General features: G+C 51.0%; 1 protein-coding gene across 2 annotated transcripts in view; it reads left to right on the forward strand.

Moving 5' to 3' along the window:
* Positions 1–22327, forward strand: part of LOC120951406 (dynein axonemal heavy chain 10) — a 38874-nt gene that overhangs the window by 11565 nt on the left and 4982 nt on the right. For both annotated transcript variants that reach the window (XM_040370098.2, XM_040370099.2), the window contains exons 19-60: positions 64–147; positions 1324–1437; positions 1545–2134; positions 2238–2399; positions 2496–2601; positions 2679–2761; positions 2826–3117; positions 3196–3354; positions 3431–3583; positions 3661–3793; positions 3919–4004; positions 4176–4310; positions 4434–4640; positions 4947–5080; positions 5153–5233; positions 5306–5501; positions 5621–5772; positions 5872–5953; positions 6186–6294; positions 6773–6893; positions 7008–7177; positions 7309–7450; positions 7533–7582; positions 8297–8422; positions 8832–8954; positions 10405–10535; positions 10979–11401; positions 11481–11585; positions 11670–11828; positions 12987–13097; positions 13229–14032; positions 14106–14463; positions 14538–15339; positions 15406–15610; positions 15791–15933; positions 16197–16401; positions 16485–16644; positions 18003–18176; positions 18389–18768; positions 18860–20614; positions 20682–20753; positions 20850–21461. In XM_040370098.2, coding sequence (XP_040226032.2) covers positions 64–147; positions 1324–1437; positions 1545–2134; positions 2238–2399; positions 2496–2601; positions 2679–2761; positions 2826–3117; positions 3196–3354; positions 3431–3583; positions 3661–3793; positions 3919–4004; positions 4176–4310; positions 4434–4640; positions 4947–5080; positions 5153–5233; positions 5306–5501; positions 5621–5772; positions 5872–5953; positions 6186–6294; positions 6773–6893; positions 7008–7177; positions 7309–7450; positions 7533–7582; positions 8297–8422; positions 8832–8954; positions 10405–10535; positions 10979–11401; positions 11481–11585; positions 11670–11828; positions 12987–13097; positions 13229–14032; positions 14106–14463; positions 14538–15339; positions 15406–15610; positions 15791–15933; positions 16197–16401; positions 16485–16644; positions 18003–18176; positions 18389–18768; positions 18860–20614; positions 20682–20753; positions 20850–21461 — 10389 coding nt within the window. The remainder of the gene's footprint in view (positions 1–63; positions 148–1323; positions 1438–1544; positions 2135–2237; positions 2400–2495; positions 2602–2678; positions 2762–2825; positions 3118–3195; positions 3355–3430; positions 3584–3660; positions 3794–3918; positions 4005–4175; positions 4311–4433; positions 4641–4946; positions 5081–5152; positions 5234–5305; positions 5502–5620; positions 5773–5871; positions 5954–6185; positions 6295–6772; positions 6894–7007; positions 7178–7308; positions 7451–7532; positions 7583–8296; positions 8423–8831; positions 8955–10404; positions 10536–10978; positions 11402–11480; positions 11586–11669; positions 11829–12986; positions 13098–13228; positions 14033–14105; positions 14464–14537; positions 15340–15405; positions 15611–15790; positions 15934–16196; positions 16402–16484; positions 16645–18002; positions 18177–18388; positions 18769–18859; positions 20615–20681; positions 20754–20849; positions 21462–22327) is intronic.

The following is a 22327-nucleotide window of genomic DNA, read 5'->3' on the forward strand; positions in this document are numbered from 1 at the left end:
CTAGCTCAACGTATAAACTAACTGCATAAACCATTTACCTGTGCCTTTAAATAACTTTTGCAGGACCAACTGTTTCGCGATGTGGAGTGCGTCAGCAAAATGGTCAACCGGTACAACGACATCGTGCTGAATCTATCCACTCCGGAGGTAAGCTATCCGTCTTGCAAAATGCCTTTCATCCTTCAAATATTATCGAATTTAATTCAGTTACGCACTAAGTGGAGCAATCGGGCGATGATCGTCTCATTCCGCAACTTCCAACATAATATCGACACACAGTCAGTCGGGCAAACCTGCTTGAAAATAATAATATTATCCCCCCATCCTGTGGCCCCGGCATGTTAATCAGCTCCTCAATTCCAATTCCATTTTCGGGTTTTATACATCCCGAAAGATGCATTTCCATAATAAATGGGCAAGAAAATCCTTTGTTCCATAAATTATTGACAACACTCGTGCACAAACCGAAACCAATTTCCAAGGTTCTCCGATAGCAAAACCAAAACCAAAGCAAGGTTGGGAGGAGACGACGAGCAGGGTGTATGGGGAATGAGAGGGAAAGTGGGGATGCCTATTTCTGCCACACCGCGCTACTCAGTATGCATGCTCGAAGTTCACCAAAGCACAGCAACTTTGGGTCGAAGGAACGGATTGATTTTTGAAATCACCAGCGCCACTCCTCGGTGTGTCACACTGGTGGCGTTTGGAGCAGTTTTCGGTGGGAAAACCCTAGTTAATTCGTATATCCCTTCGTCCCCCTCGTCCTGTTATCCCGTACGTATCCCCCGGCATCCTTGGTGGGGCGCGTGTTCATTTCGAGCGTGTCTAGCAACGGCACCGCACCGCACCGAGAACGCAAAAATCGCCCCGACGAGGGAGAGAGAGAGTATTAATTTATCCGTCGTCATAAATATTCATGCCAAATGATAAGTATACCGGAAAGTTGTTGTCCCCGGGATTGTGGACAGGTTGGTGCACGGGACGAGGGGGAGAAAGGTACGGGGCGGCCCCGTGCGCCGGCCGTATGGTTGGAAGCAGTTGGACACTTCATTCGTCAAGTGGTTTCAATTTCAATCTGTTTGAAGATTTAAGCAAGAACTTCCTGTGAACAGCCCCGTCTGGCACTCGGTCGCGTTGGGTGGGGGTGGTTTTTTGATTTGCATAAAATTGTATTGCGTTAATTTTTAAGATATTCGGCGATCGTGGTGTGGTAGTCTGCTTGACGGTTTTTAAGATATTCTATTTACATCATATCTGGCAGGGAAAGTATTTTTACGATTTCTGTCCACTCTTCCCTCTTATATCCCTCTCTTTTTCTTCTAGGTTCACTTCTTGCGCAGTCATTTGTACGAAGTGGAAACTATTATCCAGGCGGGACTGGGGCGCTTCACTTGGCAGTCGTTTAATATTGGAGCTTACGCAGAAAAGTGCCAAACGGTAAAGCAGTAAACTGTGCATTACTGCTGCAAAGTTGTTCAATTTTACACTCACACTAACGCTTTACATTTTCACATTCCACCCTTCCGACACACTACATCATCCAGCTAATGAAGAGCTTATCGTCGCTGGTATCGCAAATTGGGTACATCAGCAACGACATCAAGGTGCGTATCGAGCGGCTCGAGTCGTTCGCGATGTTCGAACTGGACGGCGATAGAGCAAAGGAAGGGCGCGTCACTGCATCGGAGGTGGTGCTGAAAGCACCGACGCAACAAAAGGAACACCATCATTCGCACCACCACTCGTCCCACCGCCAGCAGCACCATCAGCAGCAGTCGCACCAGGACTCCCTGCGCCACGAAAGCGTTACGCCGACCGATGGAGCGCCGGCGGTGACGATGGTAACGGTGCGGGCCGACGATGCCGGCACCGATCTGGAGAAGCGACAAAAGCGGCCGAAGAAAGTGTCCATCAAGGAGACGGACGATAGCGTGAAGCCGTGCCGGGAGTACTTCGACGCACTGGCCAAGGATCGCAATGCGAAAACGATCAAGCTGCTGCAGCTGTACGATTCCATCGGACCGATACTGATTAAGCTGGAAAGCCTGGTGCTCGGTACGTTTACGGGCGAGTGTCCCGAGATGAAGTACTACTACAACCACTGGGAGAAACAAGTGTTTGGTTGCTTCACCAGGTGAGAGAATGCAGGGAGCGGCCCGTTTGGAGCACAATATCAAGTAACAGTAAATGTACCTTACCGCTACTGCTTTGCTCTTTCTTTGCTGCGCCTCACCCAGATTTGCAGCGAAAAACCTGGAAAAGTTCATGAACCATCTACTGCACAATCAGCCCCTGTTCGAGGTGGATGCAATCTTGACGGTGCCGGAAATACTGATGCGACCATCGTCAACGGACGCTTACAGCATCATGATCAGCTCGGTGAAGGATTTCCTGCTCCGGTAAGGATATGGGGGGAGTTTCTGCTTTGCGCCTGACGAAGTTTAATTGCTTCAATTGTTTCGCTGAGTGAGTATCAAATTTTGTTTCTTCGCTAGATTGAAAAATTTTAAACGCTGGACGGCCGAAACCTGTCTCCCGTGTCCGGTGACCAAGTGCGAGGACAAAGAGTTTTACTTCACCTTCTTTGAGGATGTCGTTCAGGTAAGCGTAAGGGCACAGCATGGAGTGGATGAATGTTTCGTACTTGTTAGTACATTGAGCTCTTTTCCAAACATCAGATTCCTCGGGTGTGTGATTTGGTAATAAATCTGCAGCAATCGATCCAGCAACTTGTCACGGAGGTACTCACCTACTTGAAAAGGTAAGTAATCTCACTCCAATTCTACAGTTGATGTGCGCCTTAACCTATTTGTTTTGAACGCCAGCTGGCAAAAGTATCGAAACCTTTGGATGTATGAAAAAATGAGCGTTTGCGAGAAGTTTCTCAACCAAAACGTGTCGCTAGCACAGCTGGACGAGAAGTTCATCTACTACACGCAGATCGTGAATGAGCTGGAGCGGCACAAACCGTTTCACGACATTAAAAGTATTCGCGTCAACCTGAAACCACTGATCCGCGGCATCGTCGACCATGCCGTCGAGTGGCGCAATACGCTGGGCAACATTCTTGCCGAACGGACGCGCCAGCAGATGATAGAACTGCACGAGCACATGGTGGTAGGTTCAGCGTCGCAGGTGCTTGCCTCGGCCCTCAAGGTTCTTCAGTTAATGAGTGGGTTTGTTTGTTTTGTGCAGAGTTTAAGGAACGATCTGGATAAGAATGTGAAGGAGCTGTCTCACTTCAAGACAGTGATGCAAACGATACAAACCATTCAATCGACCACGCTGACGGTGGAGCTGAAAATACACGAAATACAGGAGATTTACAACATTCTCGAAGAGCATCGCATCAAGGTGAGCTACTGCGCCGGATGGCAAAATGAGTAGCACGATTTTTGTACCATTGTTCTCACGATTTCCACCGACACAGTTCCCCCTGGGCGATATGATTATGGCGTACCATTTGGAGAAGCGATGGAAAAAAATCTACCACTCCGCATTGCTGCGTTCGGGCAAGCTGCAACCGACCAAGGCAAAGTTTGCCGAAATTACGCAAAAAGAAATACAAACGTTCAGCGACGAGGTAGGTCCGGGCCAGCACATCAGCACCTGCTTTTGTATTTGATTGTGACTGTGTGTTTTTGTTTTCTGTTTTGCAAGCTTGCAAAGTTTATAACGAAATTCCGCACCGAAGGGCCCGGCACGGTCGGGCTTGACCTGGACAGGGGCGTCGAGCTGATGGATTCGTACGGCAAAGAAATCGAACTAATGGATCGTCAACGCATCGAGCTAGGTAGGGTTGAGCTTTGTTCCGCAACTGGCAACCGGGAGCGAGCAAAGCGCACACATTGATGCCTTTTTAAAATTGTACTGTGTATGCTTGTTTTTTTTTTTGTGTTGTTCTCCCACGCTTTCTAGAAAATGCCGAAAAGCTGTTTGATATTCCATTAACGGATTACAGTGATTTTTTGCAATGCAAGCACGAGTACGAAGAAATACAAGTGGTAAGTGAGTGCGACCGCAGGCCGTGCAGGCCCTGACAACGACACAAATGGTCAAATTGTGGTGCGCAAAGTAAAAACGCAATTTTGTCTAATTGAATTGTCGCTAGCAGTGATAGGAAATTGGGTAATGAATGATAAAATGTGATTTCGCCATTGCTCTTCCCTACCCAGGTCTACAAACTGTACGTGCAGCAGAAAGTCGCCCGAGAGAAGTGGTCCCACACGCTGTGGGCCAATCTAAACCCCCAGGCACTGCTGGAGGGTATCGACAATTTTATGAAGGAGTTCCGAATGCTGCCCAAAAATGTGAGCTTCTCTAACACACACACACAATCAATGCGGTGCAAAAAGCCGTAGAAATTGTTTCTTTTTTTTGTTATTTGATTTCTCACTCGTTCGCTTCCCGTTTTCATCCGACTACCGGCACAGATTCGGCAAGCCCCCATTGGTCAAGCGCTGGACACGAAAATGAAGCAATTCAAATCGTCCATTCCGCTAATGCTGAGCCTAAAGGACGAAGCGCTGCGCACGCGGCACTGGGAGAAGCTAATGGAAAAAACTGGTCAACATTTCGACATGTCAGCGGACCGATTCACGCTCGAGAACATGTTTGCGATGGAGCTGCATAAGTATCAGGTAGGTTTTGCAGTGATTAATTTTTTACCCACCATGTAGGGGAGAGCATGAAAAAAAAAAACAGCCGTACGTAGCGGGAGGAGTATATTTTTGGAGAGACTGTTTCTGCTGATTAATGAAGTCTGGATGCTAGTGGATCGGCGAGTGAACATAAATAATGTTCCAACCGAAGGCTGTCAGCACACTAATTATTATTCTTGAAGCGTAGAGCGTTTGCAACCACCAATACCTTTCGGTCGGCTTACATCTGTGTGAGCTACAATTTCGTATTGTTTTTCTTATCGCGCCTGTTTTCCCGTTTGAAAGGACATTGCCGAAGAGATCATCAATAACGCTATCAAGGAGCTTGCGATCGAACGTAGCGTGCAGGAAATAAACGACATCTGGGAGCGGATGTGCTTCAACATGATACGCTACGAGAAGGGCGGTCGTGTGAGAGGGTAAGGGAGCGTGAGCGAAATCAAAGCCCCCATTTCCGTCAATTAAACAATGCGGTCGTTGGTTATTTTTAGGCACATTCTTGGAGCAACGGATGAAATTATGCAAGTGCTTGAAGAAAATTCCATGAACCTTCAATCCATGGCAGCATCCCAGTAAGATATTTCTGAGTACACCAAGCTAAGGAGATTTTCGTTTCACACACCAACATGTCTCTCACTCCACAGATTTATTGGCCCGTTCATGTCCAAGGTTCAGCAGTGGGAAAAGGATCTTACCCTCATATCGGAAATCATCGACGAATGGATTAGCGTGCAGCGAAAGTGGCTGTACCTGGAGGGCATTTTTATCGACGGTGACATCAGCAGCCAATTGCCGGAGGAGGCCAAAAATTTCAACACCATCGATGAGGAATTCCGTGAGGTGAGCTATGATAAAAACAGTGGCCTGCCCACTCGGACCATGGTTGAGGGTGGCGGTACTTTAATTGCTTGACATTTTTATGATGTATTTTCGTGTTTCGACATGTGATTAAACATCAGATAATGCGGAACAGCAACGATAATCCGCTCGTGACGGCTGTGTGCCTTGTACCGGGACGCTTGAACGATTTCATGCGCCTGGGATCCGCACTTGACGGTTGTCAGAAATCGCTCAACGACTATCTGGAGCAAAAACGTAGAGCATTCCCAAGGTAAGTGTTTGGTGGACCACAGTTGCGGACATGCCGTCATTACACGGCACACCTAAATATTCATCATCTTTTCTCACACACGCACTGGGGCTGTCACAGGTTCTACTTTATATCGACGGACGAGCTGCTATCCATACTGGGCGACAGTGAGCCGACGTGCGTCCAGGAGCACATCATAAAGGTAAAGTTTATTTCCTTTTTCCCGCTTGCCCCTTGTGTCCTCTTCATCAAACATTCAGCACTAAACAGGTTGACGGTAGCACCTGACCTGCCTGCTTGTTTAAAACCAGCACACCAGGAAGCGGCCACAGCTCGCTGGGCTACCTAAAAAGTTTACTACCACTTTGCAAGCTGTTACCCCATGCCGGTTCCAATTACTCGAGACATTGACGCACAAATTTTCGCACTTGCAGATGTTCGATAACATAAAATCTTTACGATTTGCTAAAGATCGATTCGACACGCCGACTGTAACGGCCATGATTTCCAGCGAGGGCGAAGTGATGGAGTTCGAGAACCAGGGTATGTATGTCATCGTCATCGGCCTCCAGTGAACCTTGCCAGGCCTACCATCGCTCCCTCTGATGAGCTTCGGTTGCGATGGATCCGACATGAGCAAATTGAGCGTCCACCACCATGGACCTACGCGCAGCGAGGTGGAAAATATTTCACAATTTTTCATTTTATTACCTCACGTTCTGTTGTACCCCGCTGGCGGCTGGTGGAGCTTTATTTTATAGCACAGTGAATGTATCAATCGCTCGATCCTTCCAAAACTGTCCTTTGTGCGGACGCTGTGGCATATAAACTGTGCAACCGTCCGGAGGGCGTGTCGTGAAGGGAAGGAAGTGTTGTTGTGGCTTCCCCAAGACATAACCACACACACACACACACACACGCACGCATGCATCGGGAAGAAAAGAGGGGAAGAGAGCGTGTTACAAAACTTACTGTCCCCTTTATTGATTTCCATTTTGCTTTTATTTTTCGGCCGTAACAGTGCCGGTAAAGGAGCGGGTCGAGAACTGGATGAACGAGGTGTTGAAGGAAATGCGTCGGACCAATCGATTTATAACGAAGAAAGCAATCTTCCATTACGGCAAGGATCGCGAACTCGGACGGTTAGTAGGCACCCTCCAATCCTCCCATTCCGCAAAAGGTGTAATATTCTACGCACGTTTCATTCTCTCTCTCTCCCTTTACCCGTGCCTTTCGACTGCTGTCTTCATCTCTAGGCCGGACTGGATTATGCTTTACCAGGGCATGGTTTGTCTCGCTGCCAATCAAGTCTGGTGGACGGCGGAGGTCGAGGAGGTGTTCGCTAAGGTGCGCCACGGCAACAAGCGTGCGATGAAGGAATATCTGCAGGAGCAGAACCGCCAGCTCGACGAGCTCGTGCTGAAAGGTAAGGCCGTGATTTGGGCCGCGCGTCCTTGCCGACAGCTCTTCAAGATTAACTTGGGAAGCGGGAAGCTCCAAGGTAAAATGTGTGCGTGTGTGTTTGGGTTACTAATAGAAACATTTCGTTTTTGGCAGTGCGCGCTAATCTGACACCCAATGATCGTCTTAAGTTCAAAACGATTGCCACCATCGACGTGCATGCACGGGACATTATCGAAGGGTTTGTGCGCGATAGCATTCTGGACGCTCACGAGTTCGGTTGGGAAAGTCAGCTTCGGTAAGAGAGGGATGGGCGTTGAAATAGACTTGTGAATTAATGGGACCTTTATTTGGACTTTATTTTGATCTGTTTTCCATAGGTTTTATTGGATACGAGAAATGGATAATTTGTATGTGCTTCAATGTACAGGTAAGATTTGTGTGGAAAGTTCAAGCAAATTGAAGTGAATTCACAATTCCAGCAAATTAATCTGTTACTAACTATTACCAAACGTTGCCTTTAGCTTGTGTTCTTTCTGTAGATCATATGGATGATTGTGGATGATTGTAGATCATATGGAGATACTTTTTCCAACACTGCACTTCTCCGAATTCTTACTGCTCTTTCTGTCTAGGATAGGTTTTTTTTCTTTGTTTTTGATTCTCATCCCAGAAACAATCTCCTTCCTCCCCAAAGGGTTCCCAAGTATCTTGCACAATCATTCCCCAGTGTTCTTTACCGTACCGTTGCCCGTTGGGTTTCCGGAAAGCTACTTCAAATCCTGTACTAATTACATTTCGTTTCTGATTGCTCTTCATCGGCCCAACCTCACTGCACCGCGCACATGCCTCCGTGCCCGGACTGGATGGCCGGACTCTGGCCCGGTACGATGGACGAAACATTCGTCTTGTGCTCTGGCACTCGCCGACGACAACCGTCATCGTTCGGTCCGCCATCAACCTAACCCGGCATAAATTGGACGATCCCGGGCATCGAATCACTGTCGAACATCATTGCCATATGGTGCATGGGCACAACGCTCTCGAAAACGGATCCGTCGCTATCGATGACAACGATCCCAAACCTGCTGACACGATGCTGACGACGTCCACAACGACGACGACGACGACGATGATTTGATAGGAAAATTCGATTACGGTTACGAGTATATGGGATTAAATGGACGGCTCGTTATTACGCCATTGACTGATAGGATATATTTAACAATCACGCAAGCTTTGACGATGAATTTGGGCGGTGCACCAGCTGGTAAGTGATAATCGATGGGTCTGGCCGACCCCGAGCACACGATGAGGACGACGACGCAGACCGAAGATAAGACATTTGCCGTTGCAGTGACCGCGTGTGCCGGTGACAACATTCATTTAGATTTTGCATCCATTATACGCTGCAATCCCCCCACAGGGGAACCACGGTGTGGCATTTGCACACACTCACACACTCACAAATGTTGGCCACAGCAACACACAACAGTGTAGCAAAGCAGACACACGGCTGCCTAATCTCAGCACGTTGCTGTTTTTCCGGTGCACCGGGACAGAGTTTCGCAATCAGTCGCTGCACATTTGTCTCTTATCGGAAAGCGGACGTTTGTTTCCACATGTGTTTATCTAGCGTTCCTTTTGTAACTAATCCCGAAACGTTTCGTTTCGTGCAGGTCCTGCCGGAACGGGCAAGACCGAAACGACGAAGGATTTAGCCAAAGCGATGGCACTGCTTTGCGTCGTAACGAACTGCGGCGAGGGCATGGACTTTCGGGCGGTCGGAACGGTACTGTCAGGTATGTATGGTTTTTGGGCGGCTTTCGGATCTCGGTCCGGACGCCTCAATTTTATGTTGGGGTATTTGCGGACAGCCTAACTGCTGTCAGTTATCCAGCCGGAAGATACAATATAACCGATTGTTTGTTCATTGTGAATCGTTCAAAACTGATTGTTTTAAAAGTGTCGTAAATAATTCAAAAAACTGAAAGCTTGCAATTGCACCCGATTTCCTTTTGCAGAGCAATACCATCATACTCCACAACGTCTGTGTGTGTGTGTATTTGTGATGCTTCATCGCGGCCACTGCGCTGCTGCACATTGCTCTCGCCCAACTTTACCTCATTAAAATAATCAAATTGAATCGGAAAATTTATTTCTCAATTTTACGGTTTAACAGTAATCCGCAAACTAAATATCTGCTGATCTGATAACGTGTGCCGCATGCAGTAGGGCCAAACCTGTAATTTCGTGCCCGGTTTTGTGTTTCCGTCCGGTTTGCGTGCTTCCGGTAGTCCTCCCAGCCCCAGTTGACTACAGTGCTGGGGCCGACAAGCCACTACAGTTATCGGTACAAGTGGTTTAATCCTCCATCCCCACACACACACACTCGGCACACAGAAGCCAAATGGTACAAGGATACGATGGACAGGAGGTGTATGTGTGTGTGAGTGTACAAAGGTTTTCGTGGCGCAATTCATCCTGCTGATGGTTGCTGATTGTGTGGCCGCCACAGCCAGCCACCACCGACCGAGGAAAATGGTGGCAGACAACGGCACCAATGTTTAAAACCTTTTTGCATAACTTCAACCGCACAGCCAGGCAGTGTACACGAGGCTTTACACCTTTTTCACACACAGCCGTAACACGGGGGTGGAGGACCTGTTTGCACTGGTGCATCCGGTCGGTGCGGATGCCTTTGCACGCACGCTTTAAACTGAAGGGCGGGAATTGGGTTTGTGATGATGCCGAAAAAGACGACTCGTAGCCCGAAACGCACCGCGCACCAATCGGTAATCGGCTTTGCGCTTTATATAAAACACAAATTGCGCTACAAATAAAGCGTGCCTCGCAATGGTGATTCAATTTCGCGGCCCAAAACCACAGGTCGCCAGGGGAACACTCTGCCACCTGCGCCACCGTTTCAGACCAAAAGCTAGACCGTGGGCTTGCAGGAGTCACAATTCTATTTCGGGTTGCAATTTTTGCAATACGCGCGCATTAAACAAACTCTCGGTTAGGCTCTCGCCAGCTCCTGGCGTGTGCGTCCCGATTTGGGGCGAAGGTTGACCGAAAGGGGTTGTGCAAATGCTATTTGTTTAAATTAAGTCGAAAAGCTAAAGCTTCTTTGCAAATGGGCGTTTGCAGGACGGTGTTGTTGAGCAATTTTCAATACGTCGTAGTTGTTTGGCGAAGGAATGTATCAATATTTCAATTACTGATTTACATCGCTCTTCCAACAATGCATAGGACTGACCCAATGCGGTGCCTGGGGATGTTTCGACGAGTTTAACCGTATCGATATCTCCGTGCTGAGTGTCATCTCTACCCAGCTGCAAACGATTAAGACGGCGCTCGTGTGCCGCGTCAAAACATTCATGGTAAGTACCTTAAGGTCTGGTGTAATCTTTTCCTCCTAATGCTTCTAGCGGTGTGCTCTTTGGATCGAAGTCGAAGTCGTGGATCTAACTCCGGCTATTGTTAGTCCGATTTTGACATCATCCGGAGTCGTCCAGAGTCGGTTGGTGTCTGCCGAAGATTGCCGGTGCAATTTATGTATGATCAGGCATATCACATCGTAGTGGACTCCGGAAGACTCCGGTTGACTCCGGATGACTTCCACTTCGGATGACTTTGAGCGATTTCGGACGGCTCCAGACGATTCTAAATGGCTCCGGATAATGCTGGGCGGACTTACCTTCCAGAGCCGGTTCAGAAATGTTCAAACTCGGATCGGAGTCGACTCTGGATTTTTGTTACTTTGCCCTACTTTGCCCAACAATAATGCCTCCCACCATCATCACACGCCTCTGTTTCTTTCCAGTTTGAGGGCAACGAGATCAATCTCGATCCCAAGGTCGGCATCTTCATTACGATGAACCCGGGCTATGCCGGGCGCACGGAGCTGCCCGAATCGGTGAAGGCCCTGTTCCGGCCCGTCACCTGTATCATGCCCGATCTGGAGCTGATCTGCATGATATCGCTCTTCTCGGACGGCTTCATCACGGCCAAGGTGCTGGCGAAGAAGATGACCGTGCTGTACAAGATGGCGCGCGAGCAGCTGTCCAAGCAGTATCACTACGACTGGGGCCTTCGATCGCTCAACGCTGTGCTGCGGATGGCCGGCGTGAACAAGCGCAAATCGCCCGAAATTTCGGAAGCTGCCACCCTGATGCGCACGCTGTTCGACATGAACTTTCCCAAGTTTGTGTTTGACGATGTGCCACTGTTTATGGGGCTTATAAAGGTAAGCCCGGCGGTGGGCATGATTTTAAAACAAACCTGATTGACATTTAATAACAATGACACCACGCGTCACTCCGCAGGACCTATTTCCCGGCGTAGATTATCCCCGCGTGGGCTACCCGGACTTTAACGAAGCGGTGAAGGAGGTGCTTTTAGCTGATGGATTCATCATCATTCAGAAACAGGTGTGTGTGTGTGTGTGTGTGTGTGTGTGATTGAGCAACATTTAATTAGCATATTCATGACGGCTGCATCCGTTCATTCGGCAGATGGACAAGGTGCAGCAACTGTACGAAACGATGATGACTCGCCATTCCACGATGGTGGTCGGTCCGACCGGCGGTGGCAAAACGGTCGTCATCAACACGCTGATAAAAGCGCAAACCAACATGGGACTGCCGACGAAATGTACCGTGCTGAATCCAAAGGTAAGAAAATGGCATTCAAATCGTATGCACTGTAGTTGAGAGGTTTTTTTTGTTGAAAACTTTACAAATGTAACATTAGTTCTTTGCATAACAAAATGGAATATCCCTTGCTATGGCGCTGCTTTTTTTGTTTTTGACTCTGTTTGAATCTGCATGTGTGTTTGGTAAAAGATCAAAAGCGACGACCATTGGCAGTGGAACCAATCTCTTTTTTTTTTTGTTACACGTTCTGATGCTTTAACCATTCAAAAGAGCTATGCCCATCTTTCGCACCACACCAATCGACCGCCGATGTGTGTTCAAAGAACTTGAGCATGCCAATATCGGCTAATGGGCAAGCTTCGCCAAGTCGTCGGTCCACGAGCGTTTGAAATTGTTTGCATCTACACCGATGGTCGGTGTTGAAAAATGCATTGCTAACCCTCGCTTTCTCTCCTCATTTAGTCCGGCATGCCCAGGAACGGTGCTGCAAATAATCGTTATCTTGCAATTGGGTACGCAAAGATAAGCTCTTTGTGCGATTGGATCCATCGGGATGCACTTTCCCGAATAGTCAATCCAATTTTGCCAACCGAATCGATCGATCCAGCGGCCTGCCTGCCTGCGGGGCAAACCAATACCCACGATGGCAGAGACCCAACCCGTTCTAAGCAAACTCACGTATAAATTAACGTTCTGTACCCTGCCCGGTCGTATCCTAGGCAGCCGAAAAAACCAGCCATTTTTGGGGTAAAAAGTTACGACCTCCGCTGCTCCGCTCACCCCATCCGGAATCTCAGATGATGGCGGTACGTCGAATGCCGGTGAAATCGATGCTTTTCTCTTGAATAGAGCCGTAACATGTGCAATACAAGGCAACATTGCGAAATAGGCAACAGCAATAGAGATACCTTCGTTTGGTTGCTTTTTGCTCTTCCTGCTCCAAAAATGAGTTAGTAGATTGGATGGATTTATTTCGTTTTTTTCCCTCCTACTCGTTTTGCAAATGTTCTAAATATTGAATATGTGGTGATGAAACCTTTCACAGTCGAGCTGCTGGCCCAGAGTGAATTTCAATCATAGGAAACGAGGGTCCTCTATCCGATTCCCCCATCCGGTGGTCTATATTTTTAATATCCTTTTCACAAAAATACATACCCTTTTTTTGGCTCGTTGCAGGCATGCTCGGTAATAGAGCTGTACGGATTTCTCGATCCGAGTACGCGCGACTGGGTCGATGGATTGTTCTCCAACATTTTCCGCGAGATGAATAAACCCACTGACCGCGATGTAAGTATCCGTTTCCGTGCTCTATTGATTCGTTTCCCTGCCGTAAGATCCACGCTGCCCGTGGTTCAACCAGAGGAGAGCTCGACTAATGAAAACCGCACATGCTTTTGCACCCCATTCCACGTTTCCAGGAACGGCGTTACGTTTGCTTCGACGGGGACGTCGATGCGCTCTGGATCGAGAACATGAACTCCGTCATGGATGACAACAAACTGCTGACGCTGGCGAACGGCGAGCGCATCCGGCTGAATAGCTACTGTGCGCTGCTGTTTGAAGTTGGTGACCTGGCCTACGCTTCGCCGGCGACCGTTTCCCGGGCCGGCATGGTGTACCTGGATCCGAAAAACCTCGGCTACGTGTGCTACTGGGAGCGGTGGCTGAAGGGGCGCTACCCGGAGGAGCAGGAGATGCTGCAGAAAACGTTCAGCGCGCTCATCCCCGCCGCGATCGATTACATCCTCGAGGGTGTCGATGGCAACAATCAGGAGGATCCGCTCGAGCTGGTCATTCACCAGACGAACCTGAACATGGTGGTGCAGCTGTGCCAGTTTTACGACGCACTGTTTCCGATGAAAACTTCCGCCTGCCCGCACGAGGAGGACGTGGTGGAGTGTGGTTTTGTGCAGTGTGTGTACCTGTCGCTCGGGGCCGCCCTGCTCGAGGAGTCGCGCATCCGGTTCGATGGGTTCGTCAAGCGAAACCTCGAAATGATTGCGGCCGAGGATACGCGCGAAAGTCCCGCCACAACGGGCCAGTTGCCCACGGTGAAGCCGACGCTGTTCGATTACTTCTTCGACATCGAGCACAAGCAGTGGCTGGCGTGGGAGTGGGTAATTCCGGGCTACGTGCATGATGCGACGCTGCACTTTAGCGACATCTTGGTGCCGACGATGGACACGATGAAGATTGAAAAAATATTGGATCTCATGAATAGGGTCAGAAAATTACCAAGAAGTAGTCTTAACATTTAGCGAAATGTGTTTGTACCTCTTTGATATTTATCGACAGGTTCGTCGTCCGGTCGTTCTGGTGGGCGATCCTGGCACTTCCAAGACGGCAGTAATATCCCACTTTTTGCGCCACCTAAACCGCGACTCGTTCGTCGTGCTCAACATAAACTTCTCCTCCCGCACGTCCTCGATGGATGTGCAGAAGACCATCGAGGCGGCGGTGGAAAAGCGCACGAAGGATATCTTTGGCCCGCCGGTCGGCAAGAAGCTGGTCACCTTTATCGACGACATGAACATGCCACAGGTGGACAACTACGGCACGCAGCAACCGATTGCGCTGCTGAAGCTGCTGCTAGAGAAGGAGGGCATGTTCGATCGCACCAAGGATTTGAGCTGGAAGAAGTTCAAAGATATGTGTAAGTGATGGCTGGCAATGAGCTGCAATATGAGGGGATTTTAATTAGGATATTCCAAAAATCTCCTTCCCCAGCGTTCCTTGCCGCTATGGGCCGTGCCGGAGGAGGACGCAACGAGGTGGATTCACGCTTCATCTCGATGTTCTCCGTGATCAACATCATCTTTCCGAACGACAGCACACTGCGCCACATCTACGCCTCGATCCTGAAGGGGCACCTGGAACCGTTCGCACCGGATCTGGGCGACAACGCGGACAAGCTGATCGAGATGACGCTGGCCCTGTTCAAAACGCTCGTCACCAAGCTGCCGCCGACGCCCTCCAAATTCCATTACATCTTCAACATGAAGGATCTGTCGCGCATCTTCGCCGGGCTGCTACAGATCCATCCGAGCTTCTTCAAGGAAACGCGCCACCTGGTCCGGGTGTGGCGCAACGAGTTCACGCGCGTCATCTGCGATCGATTAATTAACGAGCAGGATCAACAGTTTATGGAGCAGCAGCTGGGCGAGCAGATAATGGAACAGTTTCCCATACCGCGCAGCTTCCGGCACACGGTGCAGATGGAACCGGCCCAGCAGCAGCAGCAGCAGCTGCAGGAGGGCCGGCTGGAGTCGCGCATCAAGAGCGCCGTGGTGGAGCTGTCCGTTGCGCAGTACGCGCTGCGGGATCCGCTACTGTTTGGCGACTATCGCAACGCGGTCAATCCGGCCGAGGAGCGCTACTACGAGGATTTGCTCGACTACGAGGCGATCTACTTCCTGTTCCAGGAGATACTGATGGAGTACTGCGAGCAGCGGGGCAAGATGAATCTGGTGCTGTTTGAGGACTGTCTCGAGCATCTGACGCGCGTCCATCGCACACTGCGTATGCATCGGTAAGGCATCGTTGTGGAATTGATTGGATTTAACCCTCTAACGTTGTGTCCTAATCTATTCCACAGCGGGCACGTTATGCTGGTCGGTATCGGTGGCTCCGGCAAGCAAAGCATTACCCGGCTGGCGGCGTTCGCGGCCGGCTGTGAAATCTTCGAAATCGTGCTCAGCCGCGGCTACAACGAGACCTCGTTCCGGGAGGATCTGAAAACGCTCTTCCTGCAGGTCGGCGTGCGGAACGTGAAAACATGCTTCATCTTTAAGGCGGCCCAAGTAAGTCGGTCGGGTTATGGGAGTGGGGGGGGGGGGGGGCAGTGTGCTTCCCCACTCCGTTGTACCGCTGCTGTACTTTTCAATTTCAATGTTTGCCTTTCTTCCTGCCGCTTTAATTCATTTCCTCGCGCCTCAACACCATGTGATCCCGCCCCTCGAACGGTCCACCACCATCATCAGATTGCGGAAGAAGGATTTCTGGAGTTCATAAATAATATTTTAACCACTGGCATGGTGCCAGCAATGTTTACCGACGACGAAAAGGATCAGATAATTGGTCAGTGCCGCGGTGCGGCCCAGGAGCATGGCTACGCGCCCAGCAAGTAGGTTCCCGGGGCGGGTTGGTATTTATTACGCTGGCTGAACTTTTCCACGCAGCTGCCGGGTATGCGTGGTTTATTGGCTACGTGTACGCGCCACCGAGGAGGAAGCCTGTAGCTGGCTGGACTCCTCCCGGTTCCTCCCCTCGCATCCTCGCGTTTGTTTTCCGGCACGCCATTTTAAATCCATTTATCGCATCGCTCATCCCGGGCAAGCGTCGTGGCTGTATTTTCCCCTCTTCTCTTATCCTTCCCACTTCCGACAGGGATGGCGTTTGGTCGTTTTTCCTCGAGCGGGCCGTGCGCAATCTGCACGTCGTGCTGTGCATGTCGCCCGAGGGTGACGCACTCCGCAACCGGTGCCGCAACTTCCCCGGCCTGGTCGGCAGCACCACGATCGATTGGGTGTTTCCCTGGCCCCAGCAGGCGCTGTTTGCCGTGGCGAAGGTGTTCCTCACGGACCATCCGAAGGTAGGTGGAAACTGCAATCGGAACAAAACCCTGCTACGAACTCATTTGTGCCACGCGTGTTTGATTTGTCTGTAATTTCCCAGATCCCGGAAAGCTATCGAGAACCAATCATCGCCCATATCGTGCACGTCCATCAGTCGCTCAAGGGCTACAATATGCAGTATCTGATGAAGTTACGGCGAAAGAACTTCGTTACGCCGAAGCACTATCTCGATTTCATCAATACCTACTTGAAGCTGATCGGTAAGTAAGAGCAGCCGAGCATATCTTGCTTCGAGTCGAGTGCCACAAATGTCTTGCAAAACTGGCATCAATTACCATTCATGCTCTCCGGTACGCTTGTTACGGAAAGTTGTGTGGTGGTGGAGAAGGTGGGAAGCAACATTTAACCTCGAAAGCGATTCCAATTTTTTTTCCTGGTACTGATATAATGTGCGCACGCAAAGAATGAACTCGACGGAAACACCCATATCAATTTGTTGCCATGGCAAAGCTTGGGAAGATTCGGCGTCTTCCTCCTTTGCCTTCTGTGCTGTCATCCGCACCGTTCGGCATCCGTAACGCTGTCCATCAAATGTCTCATCGCTCAGTCAACCGTCTACCGTTCGAGTGTCTTATGACGTCGGAGAGCAGCAGCACCAAAAAAAAAAGAAAGAAACCGAGAACCCAATTCTAGGTGCCTTTTCCCGGAGCACGCTCATTCTGCCGTAACGTGGCGAGCGTGTTTTGCGTGGTCCATAATTAATTAGCACAGCATTATCCGGAATAATCGATCAATGCCTTGGTTGCCAGCCTGGGGCGACCGAGATGAAGCACCCGGTGTGTGTGTCTGTTCAGCCCGGTTTTAGCCCGGTTCGACCCGGGGGAGGCTTCCGGTTTAGCCGCACCAGAAGTGTGTACGGCTGGTAAGAGCTTAGTCACATCAAGCAGAAACACTAATATGTGCCCACCGGCCGCGTCTTGCCTGCAGCCGAATCTGTCGGGCTCGGATACCATGGGCCACCGATTGGTGTGTTGCGCAACACCTACCACCGTAATATCTGTGTGTGTGTGTGTGTGTGTGTGTGTGTGTGTGTGTGTGTGTGTGTGTGTGGTGGCATGGGTTTTTATTTTTATTTTTCATCCTTCGATGGGTTTTCCGCCCGGATGTCACTGTTTGCTGGGCCGGGAGGGATGGTGGTGACGTGTGGTGAGTGGGAAATAGAGAAGCGTAAAAGTAGGCCCACTCTGCACGGCCCTATCGGTAAGTCCTCGGTCCTCGGCTAAGAAGGTACGGGCCGGATAGCCGACGAGCGCATCATCCCGGTCGGGTCTATGTGTGTGTGTTCCCGCCCGATACGGTTACACTGGAAAAGGGCACCAGGGCTGGCATCGGATGGGAGATCCGATGCTACGATCCAAGCCAAGTGGACGAGCCTGGTGCGAGGTGTGAGAAGAAAATAAATATAATATACAGTGTTCCTGGGAAAAAAAAACCGGCACCGATAGAGACAGAGAGAAAGTGGGAGCCCGCAGCCCGGGGAAAAGAGCGGGCGAAAACCCCACTCCCTATAGCTAAATAAATGTTCATCTTTCATTTTCAATTTGTCACGCTTCGCCAGAGGAGAAAGATAATTTCATCATGCAACAGTGCTCCCGACTATCGGACGGCATCGAGAAAATTAATGAAGCCTCACTTCAGATCGATCAATTGAGCATCATCGTGGAGGAGCAGCGGAAAAATGTCATCGAAGCGGCGGACCGTTGTGAATCGATGCTGGCGGGAATTGAGACATGTAAGTGTGGGGCGTAAAAGGAAGAAGAAGAAAAACCCCTCCGCGTTGGGTTCTTTCTCCAATGTTTTGGTTTGTTCGTGCGCGGTGGATGTGTTTTCGAGGAAATTGGAAACGCATTTATCGCCAAATCCTTGGGGAGCTCGGTCTGGTGTGGTTTTATCGCAAAACCCGTACTTCCGGATGACACGGTTATTTCTTCCGTCCGCTTCCAGCGACCGAAAAGGCCAACGTGAAGAAGCTGGAAGCGTCCGAGAAATCGGTCGAGGTGGAGCAGCAGAAGAAAATCATCACCGTCGAAAAGGCGGAAGCGGAGGAGGCGCTGGCGGCCGCCCTGCCCGCCCTGGAGGTGGCCCGGCTGGCCCTGTCGGATCTGGACAAGTCGGACATTACGGAGATACGCAGCTTCGCCACGCCGCCCGAACCGGTGCAGGTGGTGTGTGAGTGCGTTGCCATCATTAAGGGGTTCAAGGAAATCTCGTGGAAGACGGCGAAAGGCATGATGTCGGAGGGCAACTTTTTGCGCAGCCTGCAGGAGCTGGACTGTGACGCCATCACGCAGAAGCAGGTCGCAACGGTGCGAGCCAACATGAAGGTAAGCGGGGTGGCGCTTTTGAGCGTAGCAATGGAGCTCTAACAGCAATATTAACAGTATAACATCCCATCGGTTGTCCATCCATCTCCAGAGATCGCAAAAGTTGGACGAAATGCAGAGCATCTCAAAGGCCGGCTACGGGCTGCTCAAGTTTGTCCGTGCCGTGCTCGGCTACTGCGACGTGTTTAAGGAGATCAAACCGAAGAAGGACCGGGTCGCGTTCCTCGAGTCGGAGCTGAACGGCCAGATACGGCTGCTGGTGCGGCTGACGAACGAGATCGGCAAGCTGGAGAACGAGCTGGCCGAGCTGAACAGCAAGTACGCGAACGCCATCAAGGAGAAGCAGATGCTGCAGGAAATGATGGAGCAGGCCGAGCGGCGGCTGCTCGCCGCGGACAAGCTGATATCCGGGCTCAGCTCCGAGCGCGACCGGTGGGTGATCGATCTCGGCAAGCTGCAGATCGAGCGCACGAAAGTGATCGGAAACGCGCTGCTGTCCGCCTCGTTCCTCGCCTACATGGGGCCCTTCTCGTGGGAGTTCCGGAAGGCGATTCTGTTCGATGATTGGCTGGCGCACGTGGTGCAGCAGGCAGTGCCGTTCACCGAGCCGTACCGCGTCAACGGCAGCCTGTCGAGCGATCTGGAGCAGAGCACGTGGGCCTCGGAGGGGCTGCCACCGGACGAGCTGTCCATACAGAACGGCATCCTGACGACCCGGGCGTCCCGGTTTCCGCTCTGCATCGATCCGCAGCAGCAGGCGCTGTCGTGGATAAGGAAGCGCGAAGCGCCCAACAACCTGAAGACGCTCTCGTTCAACGACAAGGACTTCCTGAAGCAGCTCGAGATGGCCATCAAGTACGGGACGCCGGTGCTGTTTCAGGATGTGGACGACTACATCGACCCGGTCATAGACAACGTGCTGGAGCGGAACGTGCGGGTGCAGGCGGGGCGCCAGATCGTCGTGATCGGCGACAAGGAGGTGGACGTGGACGCCAATTTCCGCCTGTACCTCACGACCAAGCTGGCCAACCCGAACTTTGATCCGGCAGTGTACGCGAAGGCGCAGGTCATCAACTACACCGTGACGGTCAGCGGGCTGGAAGACCAGCTGCTGAGTGTGGTGGTGCGCGCGGAACGGGCCGACCTGGAGGAGCAGCGCGAAACGCTGATTGCCGAGACGAGTGCGAACAAGGCGCTGCTGCAGAATCTCGAGGACTCGCTGCTGCGCGAGCTCGCCACCTCGACCGGGAACATGCTGGACAACGTGGAGCTGGTGACGACGCTCGAAAGCACCAAGGAGAAGGCGGCCGAGGTGTCGCAAAAGATTGTGCTGGCCGAGCAGACGTCCAAAGAGATCGATCAGCTGCGCAACGGGTACCGGCTGGCGGCCCAGCGCGGCGCCATCCTGTACTTTGTACTGTCGGACATGGCCGCGGTCAATGCGATGTACCAGTACTCGCTCAACTCGTACCTGGAGGTGTTCAGCTTCTCGCTGCGCAAGGCCGTGCCGGACAATACGCTGTCGAAGCGGCTGGACAACATCATCAACACGCTGACTCGGAACGTGTACGAGTACGGGTGCATTGGGATTTTCGAGAAGCACAAGCTGCTGTACTCGTTCCAGATTACGATCAAGCTGGAGCAGAACCGGGGCACCTTGTCCCAGGCGGAGGTCGACTTCTTCATCAAGGGGAAGGTGTCGCTGGAGAAAACGGACCGCGCCTGCCCGGTGACCTGGATCAGCGAGAAGGGCTGGCAGGATATAGTGATGCTGGGGGAAATGTTTCCGGACAAGTTTGGCGACCTGCCGAGCCACATCGAGCGCAACATTTACGAGTGGAGTAGCGTAAGTTTGCTTGGGTGTGGGACGTGATGAAGATGACGGAAAACTTAATTGTTATTCTTTTTCCCAGTGGTATGATCTCGACGATGCTGTGGGTTACGAGTATCCTGGCAATTTTGAAGAGCGCATGTCACCGTACGATGTAGGTCTCCCAGTGCCCTGTGTGTCTCCCCTAGTGTCCGCTTTAATTTCTTCACACTTGTTTCGCTTTGTTTCACTCTCACCCGTTCCACGACAGCACCTGCTGCTGATGAGATGCCTGCGGGTGGACCGGGTATACCGGATGCTGAACAACTACGTCGCGCAAACGATGGGCGAAGAGTTTATCACGCCGCCGATACTAAGCTTCGACTCCATCTACGAGCAGTCGACCGCGTCCACGCCCGTCGTCTTCATCCTGAGCCCCGGGTCCGACCCAACCTCCGACCTGATGAAGCTGGCCGACCGGTGCGGCTTCGGGGGCACCAAATTCAAACACATCTCGCTCGGCCAGGGCCAGGAGGGGGCGGCCCTCCGGCTGCTGTACGCCGCCCTCGACCAGGGCCAGTGGCTGATGCTGCAGAACGGCCACCTGCTGATCAGCTTCATCAAAACGCTGGAGAAAATCATCGACTCGATCGAAAAGCCGCACCCGGACTTTCGGCTCTGGATAACGACCGACGCCACGCCCACGTTCCCCATCGGCATACTGCAAAAGTCGCTGAAAGTCGTTACCGAGCCGCCGAACGGGCTGAAGATGAATCTGCGGGCGACCTTCTTCAAACTTCGCCAGCAAACGCTCGACTCGTGCAGCCACGCCGCCTTCAAACCGCTGGCGTACGTGCTGGCGTTCTTCCACGCCGTGCTACAGGTATGTTCCAGTGTGTGTGTGTTTTTTTGGGTTGGGTTGGGGGTGTTTGGAGACGCAAGCGATGGATTTAGAGCATGAACGCTCCGCAGGTTAGCAGCAGCAGCAGCCATTGCCATGCACACATCAGCGAAATCTGCTCCCAGCATTCCTTGGTGCTAGCAAGTGAGATGTAAATTTTATCCTCTCCTCCATCCCTGGTTCCTTCCCTGGCTGCTGTAATGCTCCTCATGAATAATAAGAGTCGTGATTTTTTGCCATCACTCTTTCATCTCCACAAATCCTCCAAATCAGATAAGGGGGGGCGCACATATTCTCCTGCGAGGCGAACTGCTGTGGGTTAAACGAAGGATATGATGGGGCAAGTGTGTAAGCTTTGCCAGCGTGCCGCGCGACGATGGCAAACTGCAATCGTGCACTTTGCTGCGCTCCTTTTCTCTCCGCAGAGCTTCCCCATCCACGGTGCAGTTATTCATGCAAATGATTCACTGTTTAGAGAAGAGGTGGAGGTGCAGAAGAAGTAGCAGAAGGCAACCAATGGAAGTAAAGAAAAGAAAACACACACACTCGGCAGCAAAAACGAAGTAAATCTATGGAAATCTTTTGAAGTTATGATGCACATGATCGTCGGATGATGGCTAGAGCGTAGTCTGGAGGTGGTCTCTCCCATCAACAATCCTTATCATTACGCAAATGCACTCCCATCGAAAAGTACCTGAGGGATTTCTGGAGTAGCTCATCATTTAGTTCGGGGTTTATTTTGCATTTCTTTTTCCCTCGGAGCGCATATGAGGCGCATTATTCGAATGCACAAAGCGACTGTGTTGTATGATTTTTTCCCACTCTGGTGGATTTGGATTGTAATATTC

Source organism: Anopheles coluzzii, chromosome 2 (assembly GCF_943734685.1).
Source record: "Anopheles coluzzii chromosome 2, AcolN3, whole genome shotgun sequence".
In the NCBI taxonomy this organism is placed as follows: domain Eukaryota; kingdom Metazoa; phylum Arthropoda; class Insecta; order Diptera; family Culicidae; genus Anopheles; species Anopheles coluzzii.